The sequence below is a fragment of the Gracilinanus agilis genome, chromosome 3 (genome assembly GCF_016433145.1).
Source record: "Gracilinanus agilis isolate LMUSP501 chromosome 3, AgileGrace, whole genome shotgun sequence".
In the NCBI taxonomy this organism is placed as follows: Eukaryota; Metazoa; Chordata; class Mammalia; order Didelphimorphia; family Didelphidae; genus Gracilinanus; species Gracilinanus agilis.
In genome coordinates, this window is record NC_058132.1 from 628,578,525 (window position 1) to 628,597,528 (window position 19,004).

The window sequence follows — 19,004 nt, forward strand, 5'->3', positions numbered from 1 at the left end:
TTTCCCCTAACATCCATCCCCCAAGCCTTTTATTTGTCCTCACTGTAACTTCCATTCTTTCTTTCCTAGGGCATCATGCCTGCACTAACTGCATTCTCATCACTTCTTCATCTTGACTTCTTAGGGAATGTGTTCAACTTGATACTTTTCTTGTCCAGTCCCTTATATCCTTATCCATTAGCCAGTCTTGCCCCGCTAAACCTCAGTCTTAGACTATACCCATAGCAAGTGAAGACTTTCTGTTGAAAAAACTGGAGAAAATGGCCAGAGTGATGAATAGGTCCACTCAGATTAATGTAGTGTTCTCAGCTTGAATCCCACCATGGCCAAGCAGCAATTCATCCTTCCTCACATCTCTTATGGCTCTCACTCCCTCTTCCCTTCTTAGAGAATTGAGACCTTTCTTCAAGAGTTTATTTTTACCCCCTCCTCATCTCACATCACCCATATGCTACTACTTCTTCCTTTATCCTGTCACATAAGAAGGTAACCATTCTCCTAGCCATGGTTAAACCTTCTACATGTACAAATGATCCCATTACATCCATTCTTTTTACAAGCATACTGGCCCCCTTGTTTTTTCCCCATGGTCTCACTATCTTCAGGCTTTCTCTGTCTGCTGGCTGCTTTCCTGCTACCTAGATAGCCAGATCTCTCCTACTTTAAAACCCTCTTTCCCTTAATTCCCCACCACCACCCTACTCCCTTTGGTCATCCATCCCCTATTAACTATCGTCCTGTTATCTCTCTGGGAAAGCAGTCTGCACTTTGGTGCCTCTACTTCTTTTCTTCTCACTGTTACCTCTCAGCAGTTTGGTTTCCAATACTCAACTGAAACTGCTCTGTTCAAAGTTACCACTAATGTAGTTACCAAATCAATGGCCTTTTCTTAATCCTCATCCTTCTTAACAGCTCTACAGCCTTTGACACTTTTGATTGCCTATTTCTCCTTAATGCTTTCTTCTCTCTAGGTCTTCATTGCATTACTCTTTCCTGCTTCTTCTCCTATCTATCTGGTTGGCTTGTTTCAACCACTCAGAAGAGTTCTTTGATTCCTCCCTGTTCTCCTTAGCCAGCTTTCCCCTTCTCAGACTTGAGACTAGGGTTAACTATTTAAATTGGTATCTTCTCCATTTAAATATATCTCTCCTTTCCAGTCCTCTTGTCATTTAGGCTTTGCTGATGCTTAATCTTGAGTTACCCTCACTTCCATTCCTACTCAAGTTCCTGATCCCTGCTGGAGTAAGTCATGTAGCAGAGGCTACTAAATCAATTGAAGACTGATAGTGGGGGCAGTTGGGTAGCTCAGTGGATTGAGAGTTAGGCCTAGAGATAGGAGGTCCTAGATTCAAATCTGGCCTCAGACACTTCCCAGCTGTGTGACTCTGGACAAGTCACTTGACCCCCATTGCCCACCCTTACCACTCTTCCACCTAGGAGCCAATACACAGAAGTTAAGGGTTTAAAAATGTAAAAAAAAAAAAAAAAAAGACTGATAGTATCCAAAATAGATGCATGAATAGATTTGTGGAGCTGAGGAAATAATCACATATGTCAGTAATTACTGACTGGGTGCCTTTAAGACTGTTGACTCCAGCTTGCATTTCCTCTTTCTTTTTGTCAAATCTGGCCATTTTCCCCATTTCATTAACTTAAATTCAACTTTTACTTCCTTATACAGTAGATACAGATATTACCATCCAAATGGCAGTTGTTCTATTATCAGAAGAGACTAGAGAACCAGAAAAACGCTGAGAACTCTCTGGTCTTTCTGGGTTCCTCTATAAATGTGTTCAGGGCAATCTGGCTTAGTTGGGTCTAATGCCAAGCTTTTTGCAGACTACCTTTCCTCCTTCTATGTCATTGTGATTTTTGTTAGGCCAGACTGCCTATTTATTTCTTTCATCCTATTCCTGATGTTTTATACATTAATATAGACTCAGTACTATTGATTTTACCTTTGATTATCTTGACTTTCTACCTGTCCAGGAGACATATTTGTCAGTTAATGTCATTTCCAGCCTTTTTCTTAATCTTTTTATGGCAAACCATTAGCTTAGATAACCTTATCTCTTAAATTATGGCAGTTAATGTTCCCCTTGAATCATTTCCCACTTTTCAGTGTCATCATCTTATTTAAGTGATTCAGTTTGGATCTATCTTTTCATCATTACTCTTTTTTTTTCAAATTTTAATGTTAATTTTCTTTTGCTCTAATTACATGGATCTCTGACTATATACTGACAACCGATTGTGAAATGATGATCACAACAGTAACTAGTCATTTCCTGTCAGTTAAATTATAGCCTATTTGACTTTTTTGTGATCATGTGTGATGATTGCCTTGTCTTATGCCTTTCAACTCTTCTCAGAGAAAGTATTTTTTGTCCCTTTCCCTTCCCACATCATATTTTCCAGTATATTTTTCTCTATTTTTCCCTATGCCTGCTATCATATTGATGCCATCATATATCAAAATATTATGTTGACTTCGGTTGGAGGATATGTAAGGTCCTTTCTAGGGTTACCACAGCCAAGTATTATCACCTAAAAACAATTTCTACTGGTGGTCATCAGCAGACAAAGCACATGCATGCATGTGTACATGTGTGTAGAGAGTGAGCACCAGTCTCAAATTGGAACTCTGCAAATGAACTGATTTAAAATATTTATAAATAAGGGTTTATTAAAAAGCAAATTGGTAGGGGGCGGCTGGGTAGCTCAGTGGATTGAGAGCCAGGCCTAGAGACGGGAGGTCCTAGGTTCAAATCCGGCCTCAGACACTTCCCAGCTATGTGACCCTGGGCAAGTCACTTGACCCCCATTGCCTACCCTTACAACTCTTCCACCTATAAGTCAATATGCAGAAGTAAAGGGTTTAAAATTTAAAAAAAAAGAAGAAGAAGAAAAAGCAAATTGGTAGACAAAAATTAACTTATGTTTATGTTCTCGTAGAAAACTTATTTCCCAGGCCACTCATGTTCTAATTGCCAGAACCAGTCACATTTTCCCAAATTCTCCTTGACCCTTTTGAAATATTTGATTCTTTTGATTATCTTTCTTGATGCTTGCTCCTTCTTGGCTTCCATGGAACTGCTTTCTCCTGGTTTTCTTCAACAAGGTTGCTTTGCTACCACCTCTCTGTTTTTATTAAAGTTGTATTGATATAGTTTGTTTTTACATTACAGATATTACAGATTACTCCAACTTTGTGAACAGTCTCTTGTAAATTAGTTAAATAAACCAGTACATATGAAAGTAATGCATCATTGCACATCTTTAGCAAATCTTTCCCATCTTTCTATTTTCAAAAAAATAAGCTAAATTGTTTTCCTTTTACTTCCCTTTCCATTAAATTTTTTTGGTAATAAATATGCATAGTCAAGCAAAACAAATTCTCTTAATGGCTGTATATAAAAATATGTCTCATTCTATAGCATAGTTCTTACAGCTTTCAAAGTTGTTTTTTATCATGGTGGTTGTTATAAAAATCATTGTACTTGTTCTGCTTTTTTCATTATTCTTCATTATATGAAGTCCTCAAAATTACTCATTTTTTATGATATTGATATTAAAATATGCATTTTTTCTGGTTCTCCTTACTTTACTCTGCCTCAGTTCACATAAATCTTTCTATCTTCCTTTCTTACAACACAAATAGGACTCTGTCACATTCATATACCACAGCTTATTAAATGATTCCTAAATTGATGGATCTTATCAGTTTCCAATTGTTGTTGTTTGTTTTTAACAATACTGTGAATTGATTCCAAAGTCAAAGAATAGTAAGGGATTGGCAATGGGGGTGACTTGCCCTGAGTTACACAGCTAGGAAGTATCTGAGAGTTTCTAGTTTTTTGTAAATACAGAAAGAGCTGCTATCAATATTTTTGTATTTAAAAATGAACAACTTTTCCTTTTTTCTTTGATGCCTTTTAGGTGTAGACTTACCAGTGGTTTAGGTAGGTCAAAGGACACACAGAACTTAGTAACTTTTTGTATGATTCCAAATTGCTTTCCATTATGGTTTTTTACCTATTTACAGGCATGCCAGCCATACGTCAATCTGCCTGTTTTCCCAAAGCATTTCCGATGTTTGTTATTTTTTTCATTGTCATCTTTACTGCTCTCTTGGGTGTGAGATGAATCTCAGAATTGCTTTAATTTGTATTTCCCTAATTAGCTGTGATTTTTTTTTTAAACCCTTACCTTCTATCTCAGTACATAGCCTAGTTACTAAGGCCTAAACCATAACTAATATAACACAGTAGTAATCATCAAAATAATCTGATACTAAGAAATAGAATAATAGATTAATGGAATAGGTTAGATAATCAACACATGGTAGTTAATGACCAGAGTAACCTAGTGTTTGATAAACCCAAAGATCCAAACTGTTGGGAAAAGACTCATTCTTTGATAAAAATTGCTGGCAAAACTGGAAAACAGTGTGGCAAAAACTAGGCATAGACCAGCATTCACATCATACAAGATAAAGTCAAAATGGATACTTGATCTAGAAATAAAAGGTGATACTGTAAACAAATTAAGAGAACACAGAAAAGTTTACCTGTTGTGGAAAAGGGCCAAACTACTCTTTCAGTCTTTTTCACACTACTCCCTTTCTCACAGTCTACATACAAGTTTGACAGTCTTTGTCTTGGATGGTCTTGTCCATGATGGTTTTGCCATCTTGTAACACCATATTTACCTGTTGGCATCTTCATCTTTCCAGGCCAGCCCACGGAGCTAGCTATTTTAGGGAATCTTCCAGATCCTTTCTACTAAAAATCATCTTTCTGAACCTGAATTCCTTAACCTTAACTATGATCTCGCTTCTAATATAGTAATATATTTTCTACTATCCTTTCAGTAACATTTAGCATTCATTAAAAATGCCTACATAAGCCACTGCCTGAAGGCAGGTATAGTATTATGATAACTAACTTATGGTTAACACAACTCAGCTACTTAGACAAGTAATTTCTATAAGTACACAAAGTATTGTTTGGTTTGCTAAAAGAGAACGTAAAGGAGATATAGCAGGACCAAACAGATCTCTGCCATTTCTTGTAGAATTGTGCAGAGCCTGCCCCTGCTGGCAAGTTTTAATTCAGGAAGCAAAGCTAAATGGAGAAAAAAGATCTCTGGAGAAAAAAATTGAGATAATTTAAATAATCCATTCTCAGAAAAAAGAAATTAAGCCATAAATGAGCCCCCATAGAAAAATCCCAAAACCAAGCTTTATACACAAATTATATCAAAAATTATTTCCAATATTACATGAACTGTTTACAAAAGTAAGACAAGGAAGGATCCTGCCAAATTATTTCTGTAGTAGAAATATGATCATGATTAGTAGATCAGGGAGAAACAGAACAATGTCCTCAATGAATGTTATGCAAATTTTTAAAATAAAATATTAGCAAAGAACCTACATCAACATATTTGAAAGATTATACACTGTGACCAGATGGTTTTCATAACTGGATTGGTTCAGTGTTAAGGAATGCTATAAACAAAATAGACCATATTAATAAAAATACATTCATGATTATAAATAAATGCAAAAAAAGCTTTTGGTAAACTAATCACTCTCTCTCCCCATTTCAGTTAAATACTAAAAAAAGCACAGGAATAAGTGGGCCTTGTCTTAGTATGATATATATTATATTTATAATGGGCATAAGCTAGAGGCCTTCCAATAAAATCAGGGGTAAAAACAAGGATGTCTATTATCATCATTATTATTTGATAGAGAGCTATAAGTACTGATAACTAGTAGTAACCATAACATAAAAAAGAATAAAAAGCAAACAAACAACCAAGAAAGATTTAAGAATGCTGATTTGTGCAATACGCAACTATGATTCCTGAGGACCAGTGATAAAACATGCTGCCCAACACCTGACATTGAGATGATGAACTCAAAATGCATAATGAAGCATATATTTTTCAATATAATGAGTATTGGGTTTTTTCTTGCTTGACCATAAATATTTAATAACTAGAATTTTCATTTTTCTTTCAATTTTTAAGGGTAGGGAAGAGTTGCAGAGAGATAAGATTGATAATAAGGTTATCGAAATGAGTTGGCAGGGGAGAAAAAATACAAAGGTCACAGGAATACATATAATTAGTGTTTAATTCTAAATTTAAAAAATTATGACTAATAAAAAATATAAACTACCCCTGCAATTTCCTAGATTGAGATTAGTAGTTGTTTAAATGGTGTTGCTACAGAGAAAGAGAACTATAGCCCAAATATCTAATGGACTATTGATGAAAAAAAATTTTAGTAAAATATTAGCAAAGAGATTGTAGCAACATATTATAAAGGTCTTACACTTTGATGGGACTGGATTTATACCAGGAATGCAGTGCTGCCTCTATATTAGGAAAACTATAAACATCATTGATCATATTAATAAAAAAAGAATAAAATAGATACAAAAAAGACTTTTTTATAAGTTATAACTCCTGTTCCTCTTTTAAAAAAAAAAAACACTAGAAAGCATAGGAATGAACATTTCTATGATAAGTAGTACCTAAAAGGGTCTAAAAAGGTTTAAGCAGGGATCTTTCCAATAAGATGACCATTATCATCATTACTTTTCAGTATTTTCCTAGAAATGATAATTATAGAAATAAGACCCAACAAAAGAAATAGAATAAGCATAAGGAAAGAGGAAAGAAAATTATCACTTTTTGCAAATGACCCAGTGGTTTACTCAGAGAACCCCAGAAGAATCAGCTTAGAAAATAACTGGAACCATTAACAACTTTATTTGTAGGATATGAAACCACACAAATCATCAGCATTTCTGGATAATATCAACAAAATCCAACAGGAAGAAATAGACAATACAAAATACTTTGGAGTCTACTTGCCAAGACACACAGAATAACTAGACGATCATAGTGACAAAACAATCCTTGCACAAATATAGATCCAAACAGTTAGAGAAATATTAATTGTTCTGTAAGAAATGATGTAGAGGATGATTTCAAAGTAACCTGGGAAGACTTGTGTTAACTAATAGTGAGCAGAACCAAAAAAACAGTTTTTATAATAACAACAGTATAATAATATTGAACTGTATGACTTGGGGACTGATCAGTAAACTGACCAAACACAGTTGCAGTGATAAAACATACTTTGCAACTCCTGATAGAAAACCAGTGGGCCCAGAGTACAGATTAAAGCATATGTTCTTTCTTTTTGTGGACACAGTTATTAATTCAGGAATTTGTTTTGCTTGATTATACATGGTAGATAATGGGTTTTGTTTTTCTTGCCTTTTCAGGGGGTGGAAGAAGTGGGAAAGAGGGAATTTGGAATTAAAAATAAAATGAAATTGAATTCTTCTAAAATGACATATTGTAATTGTTCTTTGATCCAAAAGAAATTTTGTATCAGGGCTCAGTATCAGTCTAATGGAAAATGGATGAGTAGTGGCAAAGAGTGACTGACCTTAAAGCAAGAAGTAGGGGAAAGAATTTAATTTTTTATTTTTGAGGTGATTGACTCAGATCTGTTGATAAACAGTCAATAAAAATCTTTAAAAACACTAAAGGCAATATATTCTATCATGAAGAACCCTATGAGAAATAACAGCTAAGATTTATGTTAATATTTTACAAAATTATGGGTAAATACATTTTTTTAAAAACCCTTACCTTCCATCTTGGAGTCAATACTGTGTACTTTTTCCAAGGTAGAAGAATGGTAAGGGTGGGCAATGGGGTTTAAGTGACTTGCCCAGAGTCACACAACTGAGAAGTGTCTGAGGCCAGATTTGAACCTAGGACCTCCCATCTCTAGGCCTGGCTCTCAATCCACTGAGCTACCCAGCTGCCCCCAATAAATTTTGTTCTTACTGGGTTTCTTAATAGGCTTGCAAATTAATGTTCCCAAATAATCAAGGAAGTTTCCTTTAAAAACCAGTACTTGCCAGCCTTCCAGATTGAGAATTCCCTAAACTTTAGACAATTCTTCCTAAACTAGGGTCCATGATTTCTTATATATACATTTTAATAACCGTATTTGGATATTATGTTTCCTTTGTGATCTTAGTGCATTTAAAACACGACTGTGGTCCATGACACAAAAAATGTTAAGAACCTCTGCTCTGGATTCTTAAAAATTATATTTTATTTTTCTCTTTGTAACACCACTTACTTCAGGAGTGTATTTGAGTACTACTCTATTCCTTTGACTAGAAGGAATTTATCCATCCTTTTTAATTCCCAAACAAAATACCATGTCCTCCATAAAGACTTGGTACATACTGATGTTTGTTTAATATTGTAGTTTTTAGTGTACACACCCTGTTTCCTCTTAGGTTATAAATTTCTTTCAGTAAAAGATTTATTTCTTAGTTTTGTAACTTCCTCAAGTGCCTAATTCAGTGTTTTATACCTAATATATACACAATAAATGTTCGATGGATTAACAAATGGTGTTGTATATATTGAGCTCATGAGATAGAGTAGTAGAGTCTGATAAAAAAATAATACAGAGTCTGAGTCTTTATTTTTGAAATGGAGTAATGCAGATTTTCAAAATACTAGTGTTGATCATTTCTTTTTAAAATTCTTACACAGATGTTCCAAGTGATACATACAGAAAAACCACACATAGAGAAACCTCTTTATGTCCAGGCAAACAACTGTGTTGAGGCAAGTGAGTGGATCGAAGTGCTGTGCCGAGTGAGCCGCTGCAACCAGAGGCGACTGAGCGCTTACCATCCCTCGGCATACCTCAATGGGAACTGGCTTTGTTGTAAAGCTACTAGTGAGCACACTGCAGGCTGTACTCCTTGCACCGCGTAAGTCACTTTCCCTTTTAAGAGATGAAGTTTGAGTCTATTAGAGGAAACTGGTCCTCATATTCTCTTCCTTAATTTATAAGAATTAGAAGCATTTAGGTCTAAGTGGACCATTATAACTTCTAGTGATCAACCACATCTAAAAAGCAAGTATCCATGCCCTCTCCATCAGGAGTTCTAGGACACGCTGCTTTCTTAGTCTTTTAGAATCATGGTTGGTCATTTTGATGTTCAGTCTTCTGAAATCTTTTCAATGTTGTTGTTCAGCCATCATTATTTATAAAAGAAGGGTTTGGACTGTCTGGGTGGGCTTTGAGATCCCTTCCAATTCTAAAAAGTTCAAAGTTTGTACTCTTATTCCTCAAAATAAGATCGAGAGTTAGAAGGGGCTTGTAGTCATCAAATCCAGTGGTACCAAACTCGAATCAAAATAAAGCCACTAAACTACACCTAAGGATCCCTTTGGGTTACTTATTGCCTTCAGAAAACTACATATTTGCATTATCTGTATTCTGTCATCTTGTTAGTTTTGTTAAATATTTTCCAATTACATTTTAATCTGATTCAGCAGCATTCACTAGTGAATGGTGCAGGCTGAGTTTTTGACACCTTTTTATTTAATGCCACCTCTGTACCAAACCTCACTCTTAATACCCTCAAGGAGTAGTCATCTTGCTTCTACTTGAAGATCTCCAAGGAAAGGAATAACCACTACCTCTGTAGGCAGTCTATTCCATGACTAAACGATTCTCATTATTAGGAAGTATTTTCCTACCTAAAACATAAATGGATCCCTCTCCTCCTTTCACTGATTGCTTCTGATTCTTCTGTCCTCCCCAAAAGCTCTTTAAATATATGAACACAACTACCATATCTTCCATAAGTCCTTTTTTTCCAAGCCTAATGATATCCTGTTTCTTCTATGTATGTCAGGATCTTAAATCCTTTACCCATCCTGGTTGGCCTAAGTCTAGATAACTCTAAATTGAGGCATTCAGAAAATACAATACTTCAAAAGAAGTCTAATAAAGGCAGAAGACAGGGTGTCTATCACCTCCCTATTCCTGGAAATAGTGCTACTCTTCATGTAGTCCAAGATCCTATTAGCTTGTAGTCCAACACCCCCAACTCTTCTGGGAGTAAACAGTTGCTTTCTATCTTTACTTTCATCGTTTTTTACTAAGAAGTTGATTTTTTGAACCCAAACATAAAACTTTGCATATGCACTTGTTAAATATCTTATTAGACTCAATCCATAGTTCTAGCCTAAATCCTTTTGAGTCTTGACTCTTTTGTCCACTATATCAGCCTTCTCTCTTAGCTTTATATCATCAGCAAATTTGAATGCCTTTTTCCAAATCAGCGATAGCATTGTAAATAGCATAGAGCCAAGCATAGATCCCTGGAATGATCGACTGTCAAGCTCCTGCCACATTGACCACTAAAGAAAGTACTCTCTTGAGTCCAGCCATCCAACCAGTTCTGAACCTGTTTGATTGATTGTATTGTCATCTAATGATGACCATTGATGTAATCTTTACCCATCTTCTCTACAAGAATATCAAAAGTTTGAGTAAAAGCTTATAATCTCTGTCTGTTATAGTTCCCTCATCCACTAGTTTAGTGATCCTGTCAAAAAAGGAAATAGTAATAGTAATGGACATATATACAATGTTTTACAGTTTGCAAAGCATGATATAATATATATATATATGAGTGTATTTATGCATAGGGTAGCTAGGGTAACACAGTGGATAGAACACCAGTCCTACAATCAGAAAGACCTGAGTTCAGATTTGTCCTTGAACACTTACTAGCCCTCTGACCCTGAACAAGTCATTTTACTTCTATCTGACTCAGGTTTCTCCTCTATAAAATGGGGGATAGGGATAGTAATAGCACCTCCTTCCCAAGGTTGTTCTAAGAATCAAATGAGATAATAATTGCATAGGGCTTGCTTTGATCCCTGGTACATAGCAAGTATCATTAAAATGTTATTGTTGTTTTCATCGTTGTCATTATTTTACATGTACACATACAAATGCATACAAATTCTCATCTGAACCTCACAACACCTGTGAGATCATTATTTTCCCCATTTTACAGTTAAGGAATCCAGGGTTAGAAAGCTAGAAAATGTCTGAGGCAGGATTAAAATTCACATCTGACTCTATAGCCAATGCTTTCTCTTCATCATTATCTGGAATCATCTGATTTCATTGAAGACATGTTGACTTCTTTGCAATTATAGCTTCATTCTCTACATATTTGCCAACCATTTCTTTAATAATCCTTACTGGCCATCTACAAATTCTCTGGCAAATTCTGTATTTTTCTCTTTGTAAATCCAGGCAATATTGATCCTCCATAGGCTTATAGTCCTTCTCTCATGTCCTTTGATTTTCCAAATATTGGCAGTGACTCAGGGATCTTCTCTGCTAGTTCTTTCAGGGCCTTAAAAAGTCATTCATATATACAGCTCTTGGGCAACTTTCCTACCATATCCTTACTTCTCTGGAAATCAATTCCTCTTTGTCTTTTTATTTTCTGTTATTTCCAGTATAAAGATCATTCTCCTTTGCAAAAGGAAACAGAAATACAATGGGAATTGAGCAGTTATGCATCCTCTGTTTCCCTCTTTTTATTGTCTCATCCAACCCAAGTTTTGTTCTTTCTTTCCTTCTCTTTTTGCTGCCAGTGAGGTGGCACAGTGGACAGAGTTCTAGGCCTGGAGTCAGAAAGACATCTTCCTGAGTTCAAATATGACCTGATTTCATTAGGATTAGGAACTTCTGGGTAAGGAAACTTCTTCAACCAACACAGACCAGCACCTTCTCTGAAATATAAGCCTTCTAGCATTGCCTAGAACATTCAGGGGTTAAATGACTTGCCTAGAGCCATACTCAGGTTCTTCTTTGGTTTCAAGGCTGACTTGACCCACTATCATATCATCTTTAGCTTCCCTCTACAACTTCCAGGTATTCTGCACTTTAAAATTCTGGGCACTGTTTTTTAGAACAAAAAGGCATGCTTACCTCTTGTCACTGCGTTTCTTTTTAATATCTGATTTAATTAATGTTCCCTTTGCATTCTTATCAGTCTTTTTAGACTAATCTCATTGGAATTGTATAATAAACTAGGACAGACTTTTGGAAGAATAAAGTTACAGTATTAGCATATTAATTCTATTTTTTATTCATAGAGGTGTTCCTGCAGACATCCAAATAGATATTGATGAAGACAGAGAAACAGAAAGAATTTATTCTCTTTTTACCCTTTGTATGCCTAAACTGCAAAAGATGGAAGGTAAATTTAAAATTTATCTGAAGATAGCATTTCTGAAACGAGAAAAGGAAAATATCAATATCAGTCCCTGTTCTTCCCCACCCACATTTCCAACACATAAAAATATACTTACTCTTTTGGGTCAAGGAAAAATGTGAGAGGACCAGAGTAATCCAATAAGCTGCAGGCTTTTCTTTAAAACTATAAGCGTGTTGTTAAATATTACTTTTCATACTTTCAAAAATGTATACATTAGATCATTGTGAAGTTAGAGACTACCCAGGTAACCAAGGAATAATGTATTATGTCCAGATATAACACAAACAGATTTGTGAGTCAGTGAATGACCAGATTAGGTAGTGGTTTTGCTGGTTTGTTTGTTTGAAGATAATGCTGTAATAAAACCTTATACAGAGAAAATAAGAAGTGGGTTTCTTATATGTGGCACCAGTCAGACTAATCTTTTCACCTGTAAAGTTGACAGTTCTTAGACATAAAATTAAGGATGGAATAGGAGAAATTAGTGAAAGCATGTAAGAGAACAATAAAAATGACCATAACATATACCTTCATCTAAGCATTATGTAACAGGTTACAATTCTTTAAATATTGATACAAATACTACTTGAATGACAGTATATTTTTATATACTTTAAACAAAAATTCAAATCTCAACTTAGAGTTATGTTTTTGCTATACAGCAATTACAGTGTTTTATATTGGACTATACAGGAAAATCATCTATTTTTCTTGAAAGAAAAATACCTAGCAAGGGGGAAAAAAAAGTAGGGGACAAAGAAAACCCAGTAAATACTAGTTGGAAGGTTCTACCAAATAAATGTTGAAAGTTTGTTGTTGTTTTTTAAATGAGACTGGAAAACCAACTGGGAATTGTCATTTAAATGGCTAAAGCTTATATAGAGTTAATAGATGCTATTGCTGACATGGCTTCTAAATATTTCAAAAGATAGTGCTTTAATATAGGAATCCTACAAAATTGTCATGGAAATTCATTCTTGGCAAATATATTTAAAAATGTTTTTCAGTAGTTAAATTTTATCTAGTTTTTGGGTTTGTTTTGTCTTAAGTTTGGGTCAAATAGTAGGAAATCTTTTTATTGTCATGAAACTGTGGGCCTCAGAAAACAGGGAACTAAAGGTATGTTTTGACAGTGTCTGTACTGACAAAAATATATTGCAAAAATCATTTGAGAGGTGAACCAGATCATTCATTACTCATGTGGAAAATTAGCAAATTCCAAAGTGCTATTTTTTCATCAATGGTCACCAAACAAAAATTAGTTTTTTAAGAACTTGGATAATCCTTACTGGCATTCTGGTTAATTAAATTCCATGATTTTAAGAATTTTAGATTTTTTTCTTGCACTTCCTCCCACCCCCCAATTAGGATAATTTACTAAAATCAGATATTTCTTCCTCTTTGTAGAGGCTTGTGGGAGTATAGCAGTTTACCAAGGACCACGGACAGAGCCAGACGACTATTCCTATCTTACAATTGAAGACTCTGTAATGACTTTTAAAACACTCCAGCAAATTAAAGTCATCCTTGAGAAACTAAATGAACCTCATGAAAAGTATAGAAAGAAGAGATCCACAAGTGCCAAATACGGTAGTGAGTGAGTATTCTTTGCCACTATTGTGTGTTTGTGTGCATAGGTATATGTGTGTGTCATGGATATCCTAATGCCCGAGTTCCATGATATGATGGATAAAGTGCTCCCCTTGATGCTCTCTGAGATCTCCCATCTGAGCGTCCATGGACAAGGGAGCCACATGCAGCTTCCCCAGGCCACTGTCTGCCACGTCACAGCCCGGGGGGTGGGGGGCACACCACACTGGCATGGGAGGGCCTCACAAAGGAGGGAAGATTGGAACAGAGCCCCCAGAGCATCAACAGCGAGAACAATGTGGCCAAAGCTGTGGGGACAACAGACTCCACAGAGAGGTTCTGTGGGCAGTGCTGTTTCTTGTAATGTATAGAAAATGGTAAGCCATTTTGTAAGTGCAGATGAGCAGTTTGCCCCTTTAGAACACAAAACCTGGCAAGGCAGGCATGGGCATGTGCCAATCTGGCAGTTGGGAAAGGAGTATAAATTGAGGAGCAAAACCCTTCAGGATCCACTTCTCTGGGTTATGGAGGCAGGAGGTTGTCTACTGTCCAGGCCCCGGGAGGAGGGTAAATTGGTATAGGCAGGCAGGCAGGGTTCAGACTACTTGCTAGCTATATCAGTCACCTTAATATTGATAAGACGTCTGAGCCTTACTTATCAAACAAGATTATTTCACTATCAAAATATCCAAAATCTATAATAGCTTCTGAGCCAGGAGAGACTCTCAAAGTCCCCTGGACTCAGCACCTAGGCCAACTTTTCTACTTTTAAGTATTTTCATAAATTCATTGTACTTATTTAGGTTATAACCTTAATAGGGTTCACCTACTTCCCTCTCTCCCTCCTCCCAGTTTCCTTTCCCTTCAATCTATCCAATAAACCCAGTTTAAATCTACAAGTCTCTGACAGCTTTTACTCACAAGCTGATAGCTACCTTATTGAGAACAAATTCTTCATCTCTTTGTCAATGCAGTCAGATCTTGGGAGCAAGCCTAGCTGATCCAAATACGTCAAGATCAAGCTTGTGCTTGAATTATAAACACCACTGAGGTCCCAGAAAGTTAAACAACTTCCTGGTTTCTTCAAACCCAACTGATTCCTTAGGAACTGTTACTATTCAACCTTTCACAGAATTCCATCTTTCAGTGGAGCTTTCAGGCAGTGGTTTAGATCAACCTCAGATCTTCACACTTCGATTGAATATCAATGCTCCACTGAATTGACTAATATAACAGGACCTTAACCTACCATAACATCTACAGACACTTTATGGATTGATGCGTATGTCTGCACACATCACTATAGGTCTCCAATCCCACCTCCAGCATCCTTTCCACTCTGGTACACTGATGATGGATCATGGACCACTACGTACAGGTGCCTGTGTGCACAGCATCAGTCTAGAGAGCTCCAAGTGAGGACAGCCCCTTTGTCGAGGGCCTCTGGCCACTGTTCTGCATCTTAGACCCAGGAAGTGAGGGGATCGGCCCAGGTCCCGCTGTGGCTGACGCTGGCCCGCTCTCTAACGGGCTATCTTGTCTTCCAAAATCAAAATTAAAAGACAGAAACAAAACAGCCCTTGCCTCAGAGAGCTCATATTCCATTGAAGGGAGAGGATGCCTACCCAGATGAGGGAATACAAATGTCTTCAGTGGAATAGAAAGCTCCCAGGACAGGCAGGCCAAAAGAGTCCAGGCTCCTGGAGGTTGTGCATGCATGGGAACAACCACAAGGCCTGCACCCCAAGGGCAGGCATCTGAAGTCAGACTAAGGGGCCGGTTGGAGCTGGAGTTAAAACCAGAGAAGCATAGCTTTGATATGAATTCTGTAGTGAACACAGGACCTTAAATGTAGGAAATACTCCAGATAATTATTTAATGAGTTAAATTTAAGCCATATATCAAAATCTCAGAAAAAAAAAAAAAAAAACCTCCCCACACACTCCATCAAGATGACTGATATTAGCAAGATTGAAATCTTAGAAAATCAGTTTTCTGCTTGGCTGGATAAAATAGATCTACAAATAATAAGCAAGAGACTGGGTATGGGTTTGTGTCATCATGTTAGTACTTTTCTTGGATGAATTTTCTTGGAATTTCCCCCTTGATACTGTAGTGATCTCCTGATTTTCCAGGCTAATGGAGGGTAAAGGAGAGGACAACTTAAAAAAGGTAGCACAAAAATTATTTCTATTTTCTGAGTATTGCCATTCTGCTGAGCTTTCTATATGTTGCCTTCTGACTCAGACAAGAAAGCCCGCAGCCTCACCAGATAATCTGCAGTGTGCAGAGTTGAAAATTAACTGGCCATTGCTAGATGTTTTAAGTTTCTAGGCACTAAGTATTGCTTTGAAATTAATAGATTGACTTCCTTCTCACTGTTTGAATTTAAGGAGCTATTTGTAAAGCTCTTTGAAAAGTGGCATGCAAACACTTGACTTATATTAATATGAAAATTGATAAAGGCTGGTATAATAATATAAATTAGTAATTTAATTAAAGCCATGCTGATAGATAAAACCGTTAGACCACGCGCTTGTAAGCATTCAAAACTGCCGCCTCCATTACTGTCTCGAGTCTGCTCACCAAGAGAGCCTACTGGCAAAGAGCAACCACTCCCTCCTAACCCAGGAGATTTAAGCTCTTCCCTGGGTCAAGACGTAGGCCTTCCCAAGCCCAAAGACCCGGAAACGGAAACCAGTTGGACCATGTTGGATCACGGGAAATGTAGTTAAGCTACATTTCCCATGTCCATAGAAATATATACACTTTTAGATGGCATTTTCCAAATTTCACTTTTACACTTACTGATAATGTTTTAACAGCCAGAATTAATGAGGCACATTAATAGTTAGACCACAATACTTTTTTTTCTTTTTCATAATGGACCAGAAGTTGATAATGATTAGAAAATTTACATTGTAAGCACAATATTCTTGATTCACTCCAGTATAGTGAGTTCTCTAACAGCTGTGGTTTAATTTGTTATAACTCTGTAATACTTCATGCAAATTCATTGTTAGCTAATTAATTAGCAAGATCACAACAGATCATGTTATTTAGTGGTGATAATGATAATAATCATTAAATAACAGTTACCATATTAGTACGGACATACACCCCATGTTTTCCCAAATTTGGATTGTAAAACATGCATGTAGTTTATTATCACATGTTAAATAGTGGATGGTAGTGAACAGGGCATTGTAGAAAATGGTTAAGAACAAAAAGACATTTTGAAGTAAGAAAAAAAATCTGACTTTAGAATCATCATGCTTGAGCTCAAGTCCCAGGCCCTCTGCCTAACATTTCTTTGTCATTTACCCTCCTCTTCTTTAAGGTTTGGAACTCTATGATCTCTAAATCCCATGGTTCAATGGTAATGAAAATGATGAAGAAAGTAAAAATGAATAAAACATTTATATTTCATGAAAAAACAGTAATTATATTTAATAATTCATCAATATATATCCACATTTTTCTTTCAAAAAGATAACATGTTAGAGTTGCATTTTACCAAAAATATAAGGTACAAAATTGGTTAATGTTATTTTTTGTTATTGTTGAAGAATTTACAGTTACTTTTTATCTTTTTTCAGGGAAAATCCAATTGTTGGAAAAGTGTCCTAATCACGTTAGAATATGACCAACAGATTCAGAAGAAACTGGAATTATTATTTTTATTGGAGTTTTTCATTCATAATGTATACTTGTCCAGAGTATTAAGAATGGACATTGGCTTCAATGTTATCTGTGTTCACATTGTATTTAATATGTATTAGATGGAACTGTTTGGGAAGCCACATTGAGGTGTGGTATTGCCAGAAAATTTTCAAATTCAAGGTTCTTTTCATATCAAATGTCTTTGCAGCCATGTTTCTGCAACTACTTTTAATTGGAAAGAGTTTTTCTAAGGAAATAAATTCTAATGAAGGCTAAAGTCTCCCATTGCAGACAGCTTCTCATCATCTGTCTGTAGTAAGGACCTGTGTTCACCACCAGTGCCTGCTGTATGCTGCCAACCGTTTATTGCAATAGAAAATTCCAACATATGATACCAACCTATTCAGAGCTCTCCATTTAGTATGGCCAGAGCTCCTTTGAAAAAGAAGGATTTTCTTTGACAATCCATTGATCATAACAGGTCACAGAGGTGACTGAAGCAGATACTCTGGAAACTGCCAGGTTGGTAGGTAAACCAATGCTTGCTTTTAAATTTTAAATATGATTCAAGTAGGAGAAATCAGGGAATTTGTGCATCTTGTTTACATTTGGAATGAGTAATAGCAGGTGAAATAAGATGAGACCACTATGTGTTTAAAAAAGAAAAATATCAGGTACTCCTTTTTCTTTAGTAGAAAATTCAGGGTATTATCACTTCTGAAGACAGATATCTTTTCTGAAAATGAAAGGATACAGAGAAAGATGGCAGTTAGAAAGATCACTTGACTTCACTTACTTCCTGAAAAATGAAGGGTCGTTATAAATAGGCCCAATTCATCTCGTTAAAGAATTTAACTCCAAAATAATCACTCAGAGCACTTTACAAATCTGGCCTGTCCCAGATTGTACATTAGATACCTTGTAGTATCTAATAATCTAATGATCAGTTGAATGATCAATAGGGTTTTTTGTTTTGTTTTGTTTTGTTTGGTATTGAAAAATAATTCTTATATGAAAATGTTTGTATTGCATTTGTGTTTCTTTTGTTTTTGCTAGATTCAGTGGAACTTGAGCTAGCAAGTTTTGCCTATCAAGAATCTGAATTTTGTTTTCTCTAAATAATTTACCCCCCAAATTTTAATTGTACAGAAGCAGTTAAAATCCAGTTGCCTCTTTGCAGATGGTAGAAGGCATAAATGTTGCTTCATCAGTATTAAAAACTATGGTACTCTGTTGTTTTTTTAATGCAGAAACACTCCTTATGTGGTACTTCATTCTTGGAGTATTTTTGTTTTTCTGTTTCAAACTGTGACTTATCAGTATAAGTCTGGATTATGTTGTGTTGGTGGTGTTGTTGTTTTCAAACATAAGCTATAGTTCGTAATCTATTTTGGCATGTGAATTAAATATATTACCTTTTTTCTCAAGTCCTTGAACTCCTCCTATCTAAAAGAACAATGAGCAAGCTACCCATGTCCTGTGCCAGTCAAGGTAACTGTAGCTAAGGCCTCAGCAGTAGCTGTTTTACTCCATGATTCCTAAAGGCAAGAGAAACTCTCCTGTACTTCCAAGAAGCCCAGGTTTCATTGTCCATAA

The 19,004-nt window shown here is 36.0% G+C and overlaps 1 protein-coding gene across 3 annotated transcripts in view; it reads left to right on the forward strand.

Moving 5' to 3' along the window:
- Window positions 1–17,375, forward strand: part of RASA2 (RAS p21 protein activator 2) — a 130,745-nt gene extending 113,370 nt beyond the window's left edge. For all 3 annotated transcript variants that reach the window (XM_044670828.1, XM_044670827.1, XM_044670829.1), the window contains exons 20-23: window positions 8,608–8,831; window positions 12,034–12,137; window positions 13,563–13,752; window positions 17,345–17,375. In XM_044670828.1, the coding sequence (XP_044526763.1) occupies window positions 8,608–8,831; window positions 12,034–12,137; window positions 13,563–13,752; window positions 17,345–17,375 (549 nt within the window). The remainder of the gene's footprint in view (window positions 1–8,607; window positions 8,832–12,033; window positions 12,138–13,562; window positions 13,753–17,344) is intronic.
- Window positions 17,376–19,004: the final 1,629 nt, after the last annotated feature.